Here is an 18,590-nt window from a genome sequence, read left to right as displayed (position 1 = left end):
AGTCTTTGTTTAATCCCCCGGTCACTCATTCAGGCTCGAGTACCTTCATTTACAAAAGTCCCTTTGTTTTCTGATCCTCTGTCTGCTGGTGTTCCATATCTACACATAATTTCCTTAAACAGATTTTTTACAGTTACAGTGGCTGTGTTCCTTTTAGTGGAAAAAATTTCAACCCATCCTGATAATATATCTATGATGACAAGGAAATACTTATATCCTCCTTTAGTTCATGGAAACTTATCTTTATAATCCATTTGAAGTATTTGCTAAGATCCAATGCTTTTCTGATACAATAGAGGTGGCACCTTAGTTTTACTAGTTTACTTTTGTATCATTGAATATCTTATATAATTTTTAATTATGTGCTCAATTTTTTGCTTCATTTGTGGCCAAGTATAAATTCCTTGAACTCTTTTTAGAGTGCCTTGTGCTCCTTCATGTAACTTATTATGACAATCTAAGATGATTTGTTTTCTTTAAGACAACACTGCTATCCATTTCCTCTTATCATTACCTGTTTCCTGGTTTAAACTGTGGCAATTGTTGACTGATCTATTTGATCATTGAACTGTTTCTCAGTGTTGTTTTCAGTCTTCTCATGTGCTTTAACATGCTTATATATTTTTCCCACTGTCTCTCTGAGCTTGTAAAATGAACCTCTGGTTTTCTTCCATTCTGGTCTTCCATTCCCCTTTCACCTAGTCATTAGTCTACTATTTTACTCCAATAATCACTGTACATAAAGAGATTTAATGGGTTCTGTTTAGAGGGTTTGCCTTTTAATAACTTCTATGGTAGCCTATACTTCTGCTGTTTTGGATAATCCTTTGTTGTGGGTTGACCCTGATCAGCCACTAAACACCCACACAGTCACTCACTTATTCCCCATCAATGGGACAGGGAACAGAATAAGAAGAGTAAAAGCAAGAAAACTCAGGGGTCCAGATAAAGACAGATTAATAAGTTAAGGGGGGTGTGTGTACTGTATTGGTTTGACATGGAACTTTTTTTTTTTTTTTTTTTTTTTGGGGGGGGGGCGCTGCAGGGGTGGCCTCTGTGAAAAGAGGCCGGAAGCTGGCCCCGTGTCAGACTGAGCCAGTTCCAGCTGACTCCAAAAGGGACCCACTGCTGGCCAAAGCTGAGCCAATGAGTGATGCTGGTTGTACCTCTGTGAGAGCATATTTAAGAAAGGATAAAAAAAAAAAAAACACTGCACAGCAGCACCTTGGTGAGATGGGTGAGGAAAATGTGAGAGGAACAACACTGCAGACACCAAGGTCAGTGAAGAAGGAAGGGGAGGAAGTGCTCCAGGCACTAGGTGCTCCAGGCACTAGAGCAAAGATTCCCCACAAGCCCTAGGAGAAGACCATGAACCTGAAGCAGGTTGTTCCCAATGCAGCCCATGGAGGGCCACGTTGTTGTCTGATAAGAAGTTCAGATTTGTTACCTGGTGTGCAATGAGACAATCCACACACTAGGTTGAGATATTGTTTATTTCAGAATTGTGCAAGTCTGGGTACCAGGTGGATTACCACTAAGCTGGCACACCTAAGGATTTTCTGTGCCACTCTTTATACAATCACTTATCAATACATTTACATGTTTTTACAATCCCCTAGCCTCTGATTGGTTACATAATTAGCATACTGCTGACATGACATAATCATTCTGCACATCCTCAGAGAGGAAGGGTTCCTTGTTGGGCCAGGGTCTTCCAGACAAGGGGCATGATTTTTACTATTATAATGAGGATAGTTCACAGATAGATTATATTAGAATACTCCTGATCTTTGTTTTACAGGGAACTATTCACATTACATTGATTGGCGACCTATTTCCCTCAAGAATGTCAACATAATGGTCTTCCTGATTAGCAGTTCCTCAGTTCATCATCCTTTAGACATCTCCAAGGCCTGGGTCATCTTGTCCTTTCCTCAAAGTACATATTTTATCTCTTTCACACAAAACAGAGTTAACTGGATCCTAGGACAGTCTGCAGGGGACCAACAGCCCACAGCCAAACAGCCCAAAACTCCCTCACTGACACTCACGGTCTTCCCCCCAAAGCCTGAGGTACCCTTACAGAACTGCTTCACCCCTCTCTGCAGACTGAAAAGGAAAGACCCATTGCAGGGAGGGTGGAGCTGAGAAAGCCCGATCTGCTCCCCGCGTAACAAGTAGTCTAACTAAGAAAAGGCAATGGGTGATAGTAGTATTTGTTGCATACTGTTATTTCTTTAAGCAGTCTGGGACATTTAGTAGCTGAGTTTGCACTTGCCTTATGACTCTGCCTGGTTAGCAGTTTGCCTCTGAAGATTCTAACAACGCATGACAAGCGAAAAATGAATTATCACTAAAAATCTCTAAATCATCTATGATTGATCTTTGTGTACCTCAGTATAGTCACACAGAAATTTTCCAAGTAAGAGTAGTATGTTTGGATTGTAAACTAACTGTTCAGTATATGCAAATGCTTTTCATGTGCCCAGAGTAGTCTCATCTAGAAAATATTTTGCTTAATTTATTACGTTGTTCTGTACCATTGCAGTGAACCAAACTTCCTGCACTTAATTTTTAAATTATTACAGTTGCAATGGCAACTGACAGAAACAGTTTCCTCCTTTTTTTTTGCTCTTTGCAAGCAATCTGCTTCTCCCAGACATCTACAGAAAAGTATAGGTTCGCATAATGAGGTTTGAGTAGTTGTCTGACTTCCTCCTTATCGGATAGCTAACTTATTATGTAACCTTCCCACTTGGTCAAACTTGACTGAATAATATAGTAAGCTGAAACGTTTAAGATAAACAGTTGTTAGTGTACTCTAGCATTTCATAGTTTTGACTTTTGGTAATAGTACAGTTCTGAGTTAAGAACCTGATTCTTGGTGCACCAGGAACCCCCGCCCCTTTTGCAGAAGGATGTTTTGATGTACCTGTGGTGTTAAAAGTACGCTTATCAAAATATTTCACACAATTACAAAACTGTTGAGGTTAGATGAAAACTCTGGAAATCAGCTAGTTGTGTGAATGTCCATCTCCTCCTCCACCTTGCCATGCACTGCTCAGAGTAGGCTCAACTACAGCAGGTTCTCCAGGGCCACATCTAGTTGGATTTTGAATATCTTCAAGGATAGAGACTCCACAACACTTCTAGGGAAGCTGTTTCGTTATTTGACCATTCTCATAGCAAAGAAGTTTACTCTTATGTTTAAATGGAATATGCTGTATCTCAACTTCTGTATGCTGCTGTTTGTCATGTCACTAGATACCTCTGAGAGTCTAGCTCCATCTTCTTTACTCCCTGCTTCCCCCATTCATTCCTAATCAGGAGTATATATACATTGATGAGATCCCATACAGCTTTTTCCTCCAGCCTGAGTGATCCCAACATTCAGTCTCTCATATCTGGTGCTTCAACAAGCCCTTAGTGGGCCTTGTTGGGGCCCACCCTTTTTAATATCTTTACTGATTTGGATGAGGGAATAGAGTGTGCCCTCAGTAAGTTTGCAGACGACACCAAGCTGGGGGGAAGGGTCGACCTGCTGGAGGGTTGGAAGGGCCCTGCAAAGGGACCTGAACAGGTTGGATAAATAGGCAGAGATTAAAAATGGGATGAGGTTCAACATGGCCAAGTGCCAGGTCCTGCACTTTGGCCACAACAACCCCATGCAGCGCTACAGGCTTGGGGCAGAGTGGCTGGAAAGCTGTGCAGAGGAAAGGGATCTAGAGGTGTTGGCTGATGCTCGCCTGAACATGAGCTGGCAGTATGCCCAGGCGGCCAAGAAGGCCACTGGCATCCTGGCTTGTATCAGGAATAGTGTAGCCAGCAGGACCAGGGAGGTCTGATCCAAACTGATCCTGCGTGGGCTTCACACAGGCAGCAGCTCTTCCAGAACTGCTCCAGATATGGGTCCGTACCATGGGGTCCATCCCTCAGGAGCACATTGCTCCAACCTGGGTCCCCCATGGACAACGGCTCCTGCCAGGTCACCTGCTCTTGTGTGGGCTCCTCTCCATGGGCTACAGGTCTGGCCTAGAATCTGCTCCGGCAGGGGTCCTACACAGGCCGCAGCCTCCTTCAGTGCAGGTCCATCTGCTTCTCCGTGGTCTCCTCCACAGGCTGAAGTGTGGAACCCTGCTGCACTGTGGTACTCCATGAGCTGCAGGGGGATAACCTGCTACACCATGGTCCTCACCACAGGCCACAGGGGACTTCTGCCTGGAGCGCCGCTCCTGCCCTCCCCCTCTTTCACTGACCTTGGTGCCTACAAAACTGTTTCTCACTCCTCTCTCTGCTGCTGTTCCCCAGCAGTTGTTTGTTTGTTTGTTTATTTGTTTTCCTGTCTTAAATATGAGGCGCTAACAACACCACTTATTGGCTCAGCTCTGGTCAGCAGCGGGGCCCTTACCTAACATGGGGCAGCTTCTAGATTTTTGTCACAAGAGCCACCCCTCTGCCCCCCCACTACCAAAACCTTGCCACATAAACCCACTACATCGTCCCTGGGGGTATTTAAGGAAAGGTTGGATGTGGTGCTTAGGGACATGGTTTAGTGGGTGATACTGGTGGTAGGGGTATGGTTGGACCAGATGATCTTGGAGGTCTTTTCCAACCCTAATGATTCTATGATTATGATTCTAGTAGGAGATTCTCTTCTGAGAGGTACAGAGGCACCCATCTGTTGACCCGATCTGCTCTTGAAGTAAGTCTGCTGCTTACCAGGGGCTCGTATCCGGGATGTTACCAAGAGACTGCCAAGCCTTGTACGGCCTAAGGACAATTATCCGCTGCTGTTGTTTCACAAGGGCACCAATGATGCAGCCAGGAGCAGCCTGAGGAGTGTCAAGAGGGATTACAGAGCCCTGGGAGCAGTAGTAAAGGACTCAGGAGTGCAGGTAGTTTTATCATTAGTCCTGCTGGTCAAAGGGGAGAAGATTGAAAGGGCCAGTCAAAGCTGGAAAATTAACAGATGTTTGCAGGACTGGTGTGACAACCAAGGGTTTAGCTAGTTAGACCATGGGACTTGCTTTGAGAAACCTGGTCTACTTGGGGCAGATGGCATCCATCTGTCAGAGAAGGGGAAGAGCATCTTCGGTCATAGGCTTGCCAAGCTAGTGAAGAGGGCTTTAAACTAAAGTTGCTGTTGTAGGGGAACCTCAATCCATCCAGCTCCTACCAGTTTGATGCCAGTGCCAGTAATAGATGCCCAAAGCCTGGAAAAGTATCACAGGTCAGCAGGAAAACACCTGAAGAGCAGCACAAAGGAAGTCCAGCCACTCCAGCCAGTAAGTTAGCTTCATCAGAGGCCCAAGTCAAATGTCTCTACGTTAATGCACGTAGCATGGGGAATAAACAAGAGGAGTTAGAGATGTATGCGTGCCTGCAGGGCTATGATCCTATTGGCATCACAGAGATGTAGTGGCTTCTATGACTGGAGTGTTGGAATGGAAGGATACAGGTTCTTTGGGAAAGACAGGCAGGGGAGATGAGGAAGGGGTGTCACCCTCTATGCCAATGACCAGTGCATAGAGCTCTGCCTGGGAATGGATGAGGAGAGGAGCTGACTGAGAGTTTATGGGTCAGGATTAAAGGGAGGGCAGGAACAAGGGACATTATAGTTAGAGTGTGCTACAGGCCACTCAACCAGGAAGATGGAGCAGATGATGCCCCAAACAGACAGATAGGCGCAGTCTCACACTCACAAGCCCTGGTCCTCATGGGAGACTTCACCACCACGATATCTGTTCGAGGGACAACACAGAAGGACACAGGCAATCCAGGAGGTTCCTGGAATGCATTGATGATAACCTCCTTCTCCAAGTGATAGAGGAGCCAACGAGGAGACATGCTCTGCTGGACCTCATTCTCACCAGCAAGGAGGAGCTTGTGGGGAATGTGAACCTCAAGGGCAGCTTTGGCTGCAGTGACCATGAAACGGTGGAGTTCAAGACCCTTAGGGCAGCAAGGAGGGTGCACAGCAAGCTCAGCACCCTGGACATTGGGGGGACAGACTTTGGCCTCATCAGGGATCTGCTTAGTAGAGTCATGTGGGATAAAGCCCTGGAAGGAAGAGAGACCCACAAAAGGCGGCTAATATTCAAGGATCACCTCCTCCAAGCTCAGGAGAGATGAATCCCAACAAAATGGAAATCAGGCAAAAATACCAGGCAGCCTGTATGGATGCACAAGGAGATTCTGGAGAACCTCAGACACAGAAAGGAGGCCTACAGAGGTTAGAAGCAAGTACAGGCAGCCTCAGAGGAATACAGAGACATTGTCTGAGCAGCAAGGGATCAAGTTAGGAATACTAAAGGCCTTTTACAATTAAACTTGTCCAGGGACATCAAGGGCAACAAGAAAGGCTTCTATAATTATGTCAGTGATAAAAAGAAAACTATGAAAATTGTGGGCCCTCTCCAGAAGGAAATTGGAGACCTGGGTACTCAGGATATAGAGAAGGCTGAGGTACTCAATGACTTTTTTGCCTCACTCTTCACTGATGAGAGCTCCAGCCACATAGTCCAAGTCCCAGAAGGCAAAGACAGGGACTAGAAGAATGATGAACTGCCCAGTGTAGCAGAGGATCAGGTTTGAGACCATCTAAGGAAACTGAAGGAGCACAAGTCCATTTTACCAGGTGAGATGTATCCAACGGTTCTGAGGGAACTGGCAGATGAAGTTGCTAAGTTACTATCCATTATATTTGTGAAGTCGTGGAAGTCTGGTGAAGTTCCCAGTGACTGGAAAAGGGGAAACATAACCCCTATTTTTAAAAAGGGAAAAAAGGAACACCCAGGGAACTACAGGTTGGTCAGTCTCACCTCTGTGTCCAGCAAGATCATGGAACAGACCCTCCTGCAAACTATGAAAATAAGGGCATGATTGGTGGCAGCCAGCATGGCTTCGCTAAGGGCAAATCATGCCTGACAAATTTGGTGGCCTTCTACAACAGGGTTATAGCATTGGTGGATAGGGGAAGAGCAACTGACATCGTCTACCTGGACTCGTGCAAAGCATTTGACGCTGTTCTGCACTATATCCTTGTCTTAAAATTGGAGAGACATGGATTTGATGGACAAACCACTCGGTGGATAAGGAATTGGTTGTGGTGATGCAAATTGAGCTGCCTTCAACTTGAAGCAATTGAACACCGTACACCATCCCTCCTGCCCTGATGGAGCATTATGACAGATGGGGCCCAAAGTCGTGGACTAAATGAACTCAACAGACATTTTAGAGGGATGGTCCATAGCCTAAGAGAATGGTATCTGTGTGTATATATCAAAGAACGGGAAGGGTGGTAGTGATTAATGAAGATGTATAGTGTTATAAATTAGACCACACAATTTACTGGTCTATTGAAATTATTTTATTAATCAAGTAAGCAGACACAAGCAAAACAGCACTGGGCAGCTGGGGAGTCTCTGCTCCGCCACGGCACGCAACTTCCCTTTCCAGTGTCGCTGTTTTATAGCATTCAAGTTCCAGCTTGTCGAGACTTGTCGACTTGTCGAGACCTGTTGACTTGTCGACTTGTCGAGACCTGTCCTGAGACTGCGCAGTCTGTTGTTAGGGGTCGTTATTCTTCCTCCGGTGATAATGCGTTGTGCTTGTGTTCAGGTGGGGGCAAAACAGGATGTCTTGCGGTGGGTGGGTGGTATCTTACAAAATCTTTGTTTTAACAAGGATGTTTACCCAACCCCCCTTCCCCATTTGTCCCCATGTTACAATGCCGTGAGTTGTGAAACCTTATCTCCTCAGTAGATTCTTTAAATTCTCAAGGACAATGAACAAACCCCTACTAATTTATCACATATAGGAAAGTGTGAGACGTGATCATGATGTAAATGGTATAGAATAAGGAATAGATATTGATCTGGTCTTTGGTTGGAACATGTGGCGTAATGACCACAAGGACACCATCATTTCTTTTAGGATCAATAACTTCAACTACTTTATTGAGGACAGGCTCCCTTCTTATATCATTAGCTCTACCAGTAGTACTTTTCCACTAACTATTCATTGGTTAAATATTTGCTCGGCAAAAGCAAATATTTAGCAACTTCCATATCTTAATGTTTGAGAATAAGCAGTTTGAGACAGCAAGGTGTCTCCTGAATCACCCTTCTTTGTTCCTTCTTACTTGTTTACATTCCTCATGGCTTCATCATCAGGAGTCCAACTTATCACCAGTCATGGGGCTTGTCGACTCCCATGGCAATACTCCCACAGGGATAAAGTTAATTTTCTTTATAGTGGCTGGTATGGTGCTATGTTATGGATTTGTAATGACAGTAGTGCTGATAACACACTGATATTTTAGTTTTTGCTAAGCAGTGCTTACATAGTGCTTCTCATGCTGCCTCGCCAGTGAGTAGGCTGTATGTTCACATACAGAGTTGAAGTCAGCGGCTCATTGTCCAGGTAGAGACCAGTGACTAGTGTTGTCCCTTAGTGGTCTTTTTTGGGACTGGTATTATTTAGCATTTTTGTTGGTGAAATGGACAATGGGATTGAGTACACCCTCAGAAAGTAGGTTGAGAGAGTTGGGTTATAGCCTAGAGAAGAGAAGGCTCAAGGAAGACCTTATAGCAGCCTTTCAGCACTTAAAGAAGGCCTACAGAAAAGATGAGGGACTTTTTACCAGGTTATGTAGTGATAGGAGAATGGGTAAAAGTTTTAAACTAAAAAATGGTAGATTTAGATTAGATATAAGGAAGAAATTCTTTACTATGAGGGTGGTGAGGCACTGGAACAGGTTGCCCAGAGAACTTGTGGATGCCCGCCCCATCCTTGGAGGTGTTCAATGTCAGGTTGTATGGGACTTTGAGCAACCTTTTCTAGTGGTAGGTGTCCCTGCCCATGGCGGGGGAGGGTTGGAAATTGATGGCCTTTAAGGTCCTTTCCAATCCAAACCATTCTATTATTCTATGGTATATAATACTCTTAGTTTTCACCTGCTTATAGTAGCCACCACTGTCTGGAATGTGGTCCAAGTATGCAACCCATTATTGATGCCAGTGTGTGCTCATGGCCATGACATTCAGCAGACCTTTGGTGTTCTGAGTTTATCGGTTCTTGTGGATTCAACAGGATTGCTAGTTTTAGGAGCTTATCAGTCCTTGGGAGACTTTCACATATTATCTTCTCAGCATGGGTTTTTCTTCTTTGGCCTGCTCTTTTCTGGTAACTATTGCTCCATCCACATACATATGTACCTATAGAGCCAATTCACACAAATTTGTACGGAAGAGGCTTTTATAACAGTTCTTTATGTTGTGTATACTTACACTATAGAACTCTGTACTGCAGGATGATGTGGGTATTAGACATTTACATAGCTTTTAAAAAGCAATTGGTAAATTCTCAGAAAAATTATTGGCTGAGGATTATTAATACAAGGCCCCACATCTGGTTTAGGAAAGTCCTGAATTGTTTGTAATTGGGGAGCATTCTGGAGGCTATTGTTATTTATTTGCCATTCTTATGCCTTTCCTCAAGGATCTGCAGTTGGCCCCTGCTGGGAACAGATTGCAAACAAAAATAGAAGGATTCTTTGGGGGAAGCTCGATAGGTGGGATATTTTGGTTGCATTTTGGAATATAGCTACACTGATAGTCCCTCTAAGCTTTAATTTATGAAACAGATAAGTTTTATTTACAAAGTAGTTTAATTCATTTTAATTTTGCCTCTTAACCTGTCCGATGATTCTGTCTTGCAGAAAGCACCTCTACTTCTACATTACAGACCCAAAATGGAATTGCTGTAAGAGATCTTTATTGTCCTTCTGGACAGTTTTTTTTTTTTTTGTTTTGTTTTTTTTTGTTTTTTTTTTGCAGAGACTATCATTTGACACCTTAGTGCAGCATTTAACTCTTATGTGATGTGAACCAACAGAATCATTTTGGAAGTCTGTAGTGCTTTTATAGCAGACTGTCCTTCTGAATATTTCTAGTGATTTGCTGCATGGATTTTTGGACAAATATATATATATATATTTTTGTACAAAATGAAATAATTCACAACTCAACAGTACTCTACCAGCACTGAATTTACAGGTAGTGAACACTTCACAGTTCCATGGAGCTCAGCCTGATTCATCTATTTGTAGCCATACAAAAATAAGTTAGAATGTCGTGGGAATGATTTAAAATGTTGCTTTTAACACCAAATTACTACATTTGCTTATTTTTTTCTTGAAACTTTACAACTTATTTCCGTATATCTTTCTGAGTTTTTCTTGTTTTATATAATATGTCCAGTTTTGTCACCTTTAATCAAGCCATTCTATAGAACATTGAATATAGTGAATCATAGTGTATCATTGAATTAATGATACAGTGACTGGTAATATTTATTATGCTGCATTATAAACTTCCAAAAAGCCTGGAGATCCAATTAGTTCATTAGTTTTATGCAATGTTTGATCTTTATTTTGTATTTCAGTAATGTTTTAATATCCCCACATTTATGTGTTGTTTTGGGTTTAATAGAAATGAGTTCACTTGACTTTTTCTTTAATCTTTTTTTTTATTTTTTTTAAATAAGTCTTAATATTTTTGCCATGGAATACATTAGGTCTGATTGTAACAAATACTCAGAAGTACTGAACTTGTGAAATTGTTTTAAAACAAATATGTCATGTAATCAGAGATTGCAAAACTCAAATTTTACTTTAGGGAGTATTTGCTGTTTCATAGCTGTAAAAACTATGGTTGTTAGGCACCTTTTATTGATGCTGCAGAAGCTTCCATTTCACTAGATAAAAATTCTTCAGTTAACTGCAAACCAGTTCTGTGTTTCTTTCCGTTTTCTATATGAAACCATAACTATTTTAAGCGCAACTGATAGTTATCTTTGAGGTCAGATTAGATTACAGGGGTACCTTCTGACCTTATCTGATAATTTTGATTGTGTCAACCCCTGAGAGATACAATATGTGTATGGGTGTCTATGTACAGATGTGCATGCACCTTAGAGAATCCACCTTCAGTAGTACTTAGCAGAGTATTGATTACACAGCTTGAAAGACTTTTTAAAATAGTCAGCTTCATAAAATTGTGGTAGTAGTTGAAAGTGATTTCTGCAAGCTTTATGCTGCATAGCATTATATATAGCATGGGTGTGTGTGTTTGACATGGGGTCTTAAGTCACTGAAAAGAAGATAAGTAGTATTATTGGCAGCTGGTGGCTGCCAGTAGTTTTTAACTCTTGGATGAGTTTTCCTGTCAGCTGAAAATGGCAGTTTTATCAAACACTTTATTCTTTCATAAAATGTCAATGACTCAGAAAATCAGTATGCCAGTTAGCACTGTCCTGTTTCTTTCAGATGTATTCTCCTACTTTGCAAGAAAGCATTGCTTAATGTTACTTGATAATGGGAGGTTGATCCCACAAGAGGCTTATTCGAGTATTCTAAATCCTATTGTCTCTTTTTGAATTTTTCAAACATGTTGTTCTGTGCATCTCCCATGCTTTTCTTAATTGGGCTTTTTAGTTCGTTCCTAGTTTTGCTGTTGCTAGAGTGAAGTGTTAAGTTTTCTTGTTTTTCTTTGGGAATGGGACCCTTGTTTTCATTTCAGTACCCATATGTGAATGGTAAGGAAGTTGAAAGAAATACAAAGAGAAAAAAAAAAAGTCTACTGAACTATGGGGATGACCAAGAAAGACACAGTAAGGCCAGTGGAATACTGCCATCTCTGCAAATAGTGATGTGAGACCACTAATTTTGAACACCTGGGTTAGACAGGACTTCTTTATGTCAAAGGTTAGAGAATGTGCATGATGGAATTAGAAGTTTGGTCCAGTTTTGCTGTATTGTTTCTATACTTGCTTACCTACAATTTAGCTTTTAGCTCATTTTAGCATTAATAGAAGTGGCAGAAGAGGACAGATGAGATCTAATTAATCTATATTATTAGTAGTTTTTCTACAGAACAGTGGATGCAGGTGACATGGATGTGTGTGCAAGTTGACATAATAGGCCTTTCTGGAGCTGTTCATGTCACTATCATTGTATACTTCCCAGTGTAAATCAGGGTCTGGTTCCAGTTATTGAAGCCCCCAGAGAGTGCAAATATGGTTCTAAATACCCATCCTCCATGTACCCGATGTAGACATGGAGCTCAAACCCACAGACCATGTAAATGCCTAATTCTTCAGGTGCAATGTAAGGGTTTAATAAATACATTTGTGATTGGTCTACCTCAGTATATGTACACCATGGAAACTTATTGCAAGATCAGATGCTGATGCAGTGTTGTTGAAGTTTATTGAGATTTTAGTGTTAGTTCTACAACTGAAAGAGGTTAGCAGTTACAAACGTAATTTCAGAAACCACTCAGCCATTCAGTTCTAACTCTTGCTCTAACAGTCTATAGTACAGAATATGTAACTACATTTGGAATCACTTGAATTTGTTATGGTGCTATATCAATATATTTAAATCTGTTTATATAGGTATGCACCTGTAGCCAGTGTTAATACTTATAGCTGGTGATTACTCATAATTCTATCTGTGTTTAATCTGATAAAACCTCAGCAATGTTAAAAAAAACAAAACAAAACAAAAAAAAACACACACACACAAAATAAAACAAACAAACAAACAAACAACCCACACCTCACAGCCCTATTTTTTCTCATCATTTCACAATATATTCATTCCAAAAACTTATTTCCCATAGGGAGGAATGGGAGGGTGTCTACACAATTTGTTTGCTTTCTAGCTTTATAGGAAGACTACACAACAGCTGTTAATTAAAGTCAGAGGCAAGCCTTGGGGTCAAAATTCAGTTTTATTTCTTTGAAGCTTAAGAAACCGTTGGTTTAATGTCAAAATTATATTGGGTAAAAAAAAAATACTGACTTTTAAAACTTTAAAATCTTAAAGTTGGGCTCGGTATTTCTTGAAACTTGCTGAGGTCATGATTAATTTATTTTGATCTTAATAAAGATAGCATTATTGTGAAGCAATTTTTGCATCCACTTATGCTGGTAAATAATTGAGATAAAAAGTATCTCATATCATCCTCAGCAGCAATGAGACTGAATTATCCCAGGTTCAGAGCTTCTGTAGATATAGTTTTCATTAAAAATAGGTAATTCACAGAAATATATATAATATTGTATTTAAATAAGATTTGTGAACTTTAAGTTAACTTTATAAAAATTATTCATTATATTAAGCATTCTGTTTTGTCATCTGAGTATTTTTGGTTTCAAAGGTCTGGTTTTATTTGCATATAAGAACAAAAAAGGTTTTAGAGATTCTTTTTATATGAAGTTTGAATGCCTTTTATTTGTATGTCTTTGAGTTGTATGGCTAAAGAGCATTGATTATTCTTTTGTCCAGTAGGTCAGAAACATGCATTTATAAGGTATGTGTTTAAATTGTAAATTTAGCATCTACTCCTAAACTGAAAAGGAATGTAGGAGGGAATTTTCATATATATATTCAGTGGGTTTTTGCTTTGGATTGTCATTTGTGGCTTTTGTCGTTCTTTTGTGTTTAAGAACGAAGTTTGGAATTTTATGGGGTTGTAAAATATGTAAGTGCAAGAACTACCCATCAGCAATATTTTAAAATGAATTATCTAGCAAGAATTGTGGAAGTAATCTGCAAAAGATGCAGCCTATCTAAAATTGTATTTTGCCATAGTTATGTTTGGTATCTTTGTGTATCATCTAAACTGGGAATATGTATTTTTATTGGTTGTGCAATAATATACACAGCACTTGTAACCTCTGATAACATGCAACTGCCAAAATAATACTACAACTATGATGGTACTATTGTTTTTTCAATAGACTATGAAGCTTTGAAAGCTTTTCTGGCTCTATTGTTATAACAGTATAATTAGTCTTAAGAGATTCACTTTTTTGTTGTTGTTCCTACTGGATGGTAAAAGTGACTATGCAGCTAGCCTATTCTCCAATTATATGAATCTTAGTTAAGTATAATAGGAAAGAGCCAACTAGTCTGTACATCAACACATTAAACTTAATAAATGTGTTTTCTCAGCAGTACTTAAGAAATGTGTTTAGTACATAAGGCTGAATTGTATAGAGAAATTTAGTTTATGTATTTCCTATGGTGATTGATTCAGTTTGGACATTTCACCCGGAGTTATTAATACAATTTATACTTTAGTTCTTCTGCCAGAAGGTAGTAGTTAATAACAAGAAAAAATGTCATACGCATTGGAATCATTGCATAAGATTCACTTAGATACAACTGAGAGGTATTGACTTCTGTCTCTTTTAAAGGTACAGAGAGAGCATTACGGTAATATCTGCTTTCCTCAAAATTTGTAATCAGGTACAGACACTCTCTGGGTACCTGCCTTTTATGGAAAGCCAACAGTTAAATTTCTACAGCATAGTTTGATATGCGTATATACAAATCTAAAACTCCATTTCTGCTCATTGAGCCACTTGAGCGGATCCTCAAGGCTTCTTGGAAACCTTCTGAAGCTGTCATGACCTGCTAAGGTTAGATTACAGAACAGAGGTTAAAAGTCCAATTCTGCAAATTCTAACACTGGTAACTTTATTACTAACCTGGATGATTCCACTGAAGGCAGTGGAATTGCTTAAATGTGCGTCTGCAAGATGGAGTCCCAATTTTTGAAGGATGGATTGATGTTTCTGTAACATTTAACTTAAAGCATTGGTTTAATAGAGTTTTTATCGAAGTAGTTTAATTGGACAAAAAGAGTTTGTTCTTTCTGCAACAGTATTAAATTAAGGTTAAATACAATAAGCTAGTGCAATCACTAAACCTTTATCCTCAATATGTGGCATAATAGAAATACTAAAACTATCACAGTGTAAGACCATATTTTTTACTTGGTTTCACTTGAGAGTTTACTTTTTATACTGTTTCCTCTGTGATTTTTGTACTATTGGTGTATAGTTTTGGTCTGAAGAAGTCTTTTGGGATTATTGCTTAATGTTTTGATTTTATGATAGTGATGCTTGTATTCAGTGTTTTGCCAAATAATATTATATGCTTGTTAATAAAAGTAAAAAAGCTAATTGAAATCCTGCAAGGCTGGTGGTAGTTGTTCCATTCCCCCCCACCCCTGCCCCCGCCCCCAGTACTATATTATGTGAGCTAGTCCTTTATGTTCTTAAACACACAACTATTGGAACAAGAATGACATACATGATTCCATAATCAATTTTTATCCCCATACTTCACTACTTATCATGCTGAAATTAACTATTAATGTCAGTTAATATCTTCTATTGGGGGGTTGTAGGTGTTTTGCCATCTATATGTATTTGTGTATCTAAATATACTTACCCTACATGTACATGTTACTTTAAGTTTAGCTTGCAACTGATGATGCTGATGTAGAGGGGTAGACTGGACTGTGACACAAGTAAAAGTGAAATGCATACCAACCCAAATTCTGTTTGTTCTCAAATAGGGGGGAAGGGGTCATACCTGTCCCTGATGATTTTCTTACAGCATCTTTCTACAGTACTGCAAGTTTACAGACTATTCTATTGCTCTTTGTATTGAGGAATGCAAAAGGGTTCTTTTCCTGCTATCAATTTAGGAACTGTCAAGAATTTTTGATAGGTTCCAAGTTAGAGGTTTGTTCTTACATGCAATTCTCACACCAATGGTAGCCATATATAATCATAGAATCATAGAATGAATCATAGAGTCATTCAATCATAGAATAGCTTGGGTTGGAAGGGACCTCAAAGATCATCTAGTTCCAACCCCCCTGCCATAGGCAGGGATGTCACCCACTAGATCAGGTTGCCCAGGGCCTCATCTAACCTGGTCTTCAATACCTCCAGGAATGGAGCATCCACAACCTCTCTGGGAAACCTGTTCCAGTGCCTCACCACCCTCTGAGTGAAGAATTTCTTCCTAACCTCTAATCTAAATCTCACCTCTTTTAGCTTAAACCATTCCCCCTTCTCCTGACATTATCTATTTGAGCAAAGAGTCACTCTCCAACTTTTTTATGGCCCCTTTAAGTACTTAAAGATTGCAATAAGGTTGCCCCAGATCCTTCTTTTGTCCAGACTGAACAGCACCAACTCTCTCAGCCTTTCTTCGTAGAAGAGCTAATCCAACCCCTTAATGATCTTTGTAGTCCTCCTCTGGACCCGCTTTAACAGATCAACATATTTCTTGTGCTGGGGGCTCCAAACCTGGATGTACTCCAAGTGGGGCCTCACAAGGGCAGAGGAGAGGGGCACAATCCCCTCCCTCGATCTGCTGGCCACTCGCCTTTTGATGCAGCCAGGATGCAGCTGGCCTTCTGATCTACAAGCATGCACTGCTGGCTCACATCGAGCTTTTCATCCATCAGAACCCCGAAGTCCTTTTCATGCTGGTCTGCTCTCAATGAGTTATTTTCCTAGTCTGTACTCATGTGCAGGATTGCCCCAATCCAAGTGCAGCACCTTGCACTTGTGAGTCATGGAAAACTGACTCCACAATCAGTAAGATTGTAAAGTAGGTATGTTTATTCAGCGCTGGGCAGCATGGGGGTTAGTCCCGCCAAAGTCGTGCGCGCCTGACGTGGCAACTTGCCTTAGCTATATGTAGTAAACAGTTACATATGCATGAAGTTTCACAATATGCCTATACATATTCATAACCTGTCCCCGCTTTGTATTAAAATTAGTTCCAGAGTCATTTCCATAAACTCCTCCCATCTGCGCTTGCACAGTGTATTCTGGTGGTGGTCGTCGGGGATCATGGGGACGAAGATTGATGACTCTTCCTCGTCACCGCTAGTTGACCTCTTGTCTTTGCGCAGACTCAGTTGCTCCTTGGCTCTTGTCGATCCGCAGGACCAGTTTCTACCAGTTTCTTAAAATAGGCTCACACATTAGGAGACTGACCTTGGTAAGGGGCCCAAGGCTTCTTGCTTTAGTTAATTTGCACAATGCACCATAGTTAGCAAAGACACTAAGTAGCATCCTAGTTTAATGCTGTCAGCGCTTTATCGCTACTTGGTAAGATTCTCCTAACTCCCTCTCTCACGAGGGGCTCCTGTTATCTCAAGGCCTTGCTTGTTTGACATCCCTTTTTAAGAATAGTCCTTCTTATTTCTGAGCCCTTGATCACAGTCCAAACCATAAAGTTGGTTTCATCTAGTTCTCGGGGTCCCAGGGGCTCTTGTTATCTGGAGGCCTAAGTGCAGCACAGGCACAGTACATCAGAAATATAGCACATATTAAGCAATGAGTGTTGCCTACATATTCACTCTTAATCAATCACTCTCTAATTTTTAATCCCATGCTTCACTTGGACTTTTTGAACCTCATTAGGTTCATGTGGGTCGAGTTCTCAAGCTTGTCCAGGTCCCTTTGGATGGCATCCCTTCCTTCTCTTGTATCAACTGCACAACTCAGCTTGATGCCCTTTGCAAACTTGCTGAGGGTACGCTCGATCCCACTGTCTATGTCATTGATAAAGATTTTAAACAGTACCAGTCCCAGGACAGTCCCCTGAGGGACACCACTTGTCACTGGTCTCCACCTGGACATAGAGCCATGGACATGATGGATATGCTTTTCTTCGATATGGGAAGAATGGGATACATAAGGACCGAAGGCCTAGTTGCTTGACAACTTAAAGCAAGACATATTGCTCAAAAGGAATGGAAAATGGAGACTGTTAAGTCATGGAACTTAAAGGATTGTTTGTTACCTTTTCTGATTGTACATATGTATAGGTGTACTCAGGTTTAGTATGTAAAAGCAATGTTTTGTATATTTAGAAAGTTTGATGTTCGTGTGTGCATGTTGGTGGAGCGTAGACTCCCCGCTGTCGCGTTAAGGGGTGTAGCTGATTAACCGTTATGGGCCCGGTCAGATTCAGGGTACTGAACTATCAATCACAGATTTCACCAATAACGCATTAACCGTCTCGGGTCCAGTCGGATTCACCAATAATGCGTTAACCGTCTGGGGTCTGGTTGGATTCAGAACGCTGAACTATCACGGTCACGGATTCACCAATAACGTATAACCACCCTTACCCTAGTTGCACTTAATGAGAGCTATAACAATACAATCAAGTGTGATTTATTACAGCAACAGGTACACTCTTTGGATTGCCGGCGATAGTGACTGTCTGCAAAAGCAAGCTATCATGCATGAAACACAGGTGTTACAAGTGTTACAGGTGCGCAGCCTAGAAATAAACGCGTTAAAAGGATCAAAGACTCTAGAAAGATTTATAACCAAGTGTTCAAATCTCACCCAAAGGCATACCAGTGGGGGGGAAGAGAGGCTCAGCTCATCGACTGATCCCAGAAGTCAGAAGGTCCCTCACGACAGTATCTTCCCTGACAATGGTATCTTCTCTAACATCCCCTTTCTCTTAAGACAATTTATATTATTTTCTATCTTTTAGGTGGAGCTTGAGTGGCTCTAGTCAAGCATATCTTAGTTATGACTGGTGAAAAGTTCTCCCGTCTCCGTTTAAAGTAATAGGCTCCAAGAAATTCAGAGCGCATGCTCAGTAAGGGGTGATCGCACCTTGGAGGCAGGTAGCTTTTGGGATGGAGGTGTGTTTTGGTATTATAATGATATTATAATGAGCAAAA

General features: G+C 40.9%; 1 protein-coding gene and 1 long non-coding RNA gene across 5 annotated transcripts in view; one reads left to right on the top strand and one right to left on the bottom strand.

Moving 5' to 3' along the window:
* The window catches only part of LOC311426329 (polycomb group RING finger protein 3-like), a 176,269-nt gene extending 166,460 nt beyond the window's left edge, over positions 1–9,809 (top strand). For all 4 annotated transcript variants that reach the window (XM_084502766.1, XM_084502769.1, XM_084502768.1 and 1 more), the window contains one exon: positions 9,722–9,809. In XM_084502766.1, coding sequence (XP_084358892.1) covers positions 9,722–9,769 — 48 coding nt within the window. In that variant the 3' untranslated portion in view covers positions 9,770–9,809. The remainder of the gene's footprint in view (positions 1–9,721) is intronic.
* Positions 1–18,590, bottom strand: part of LOC311426388 — a 371,544-nt gene that overhangs the window by 335,009 nt on the left and 17,945 nt on the right. The window lies entirely within an intron of this gene.

The sequence above is a fragment of the Aythya ferina genome, assembly GCF_964211825.1.
Source record: "Aythya ferina genome assembly, chromosome: W".
NCBI classification, from domain to species: Eukaryota; Metazoa; Chordata; class Aves; order Anseriformes; family Anatidae; genus Aythya; species Aythya ferina.
The sequence above is the reverse complement of the archived record's forward strand: the minus strand, read 5'-3'. Positions and strand labels throughout refer to the sequence as shown.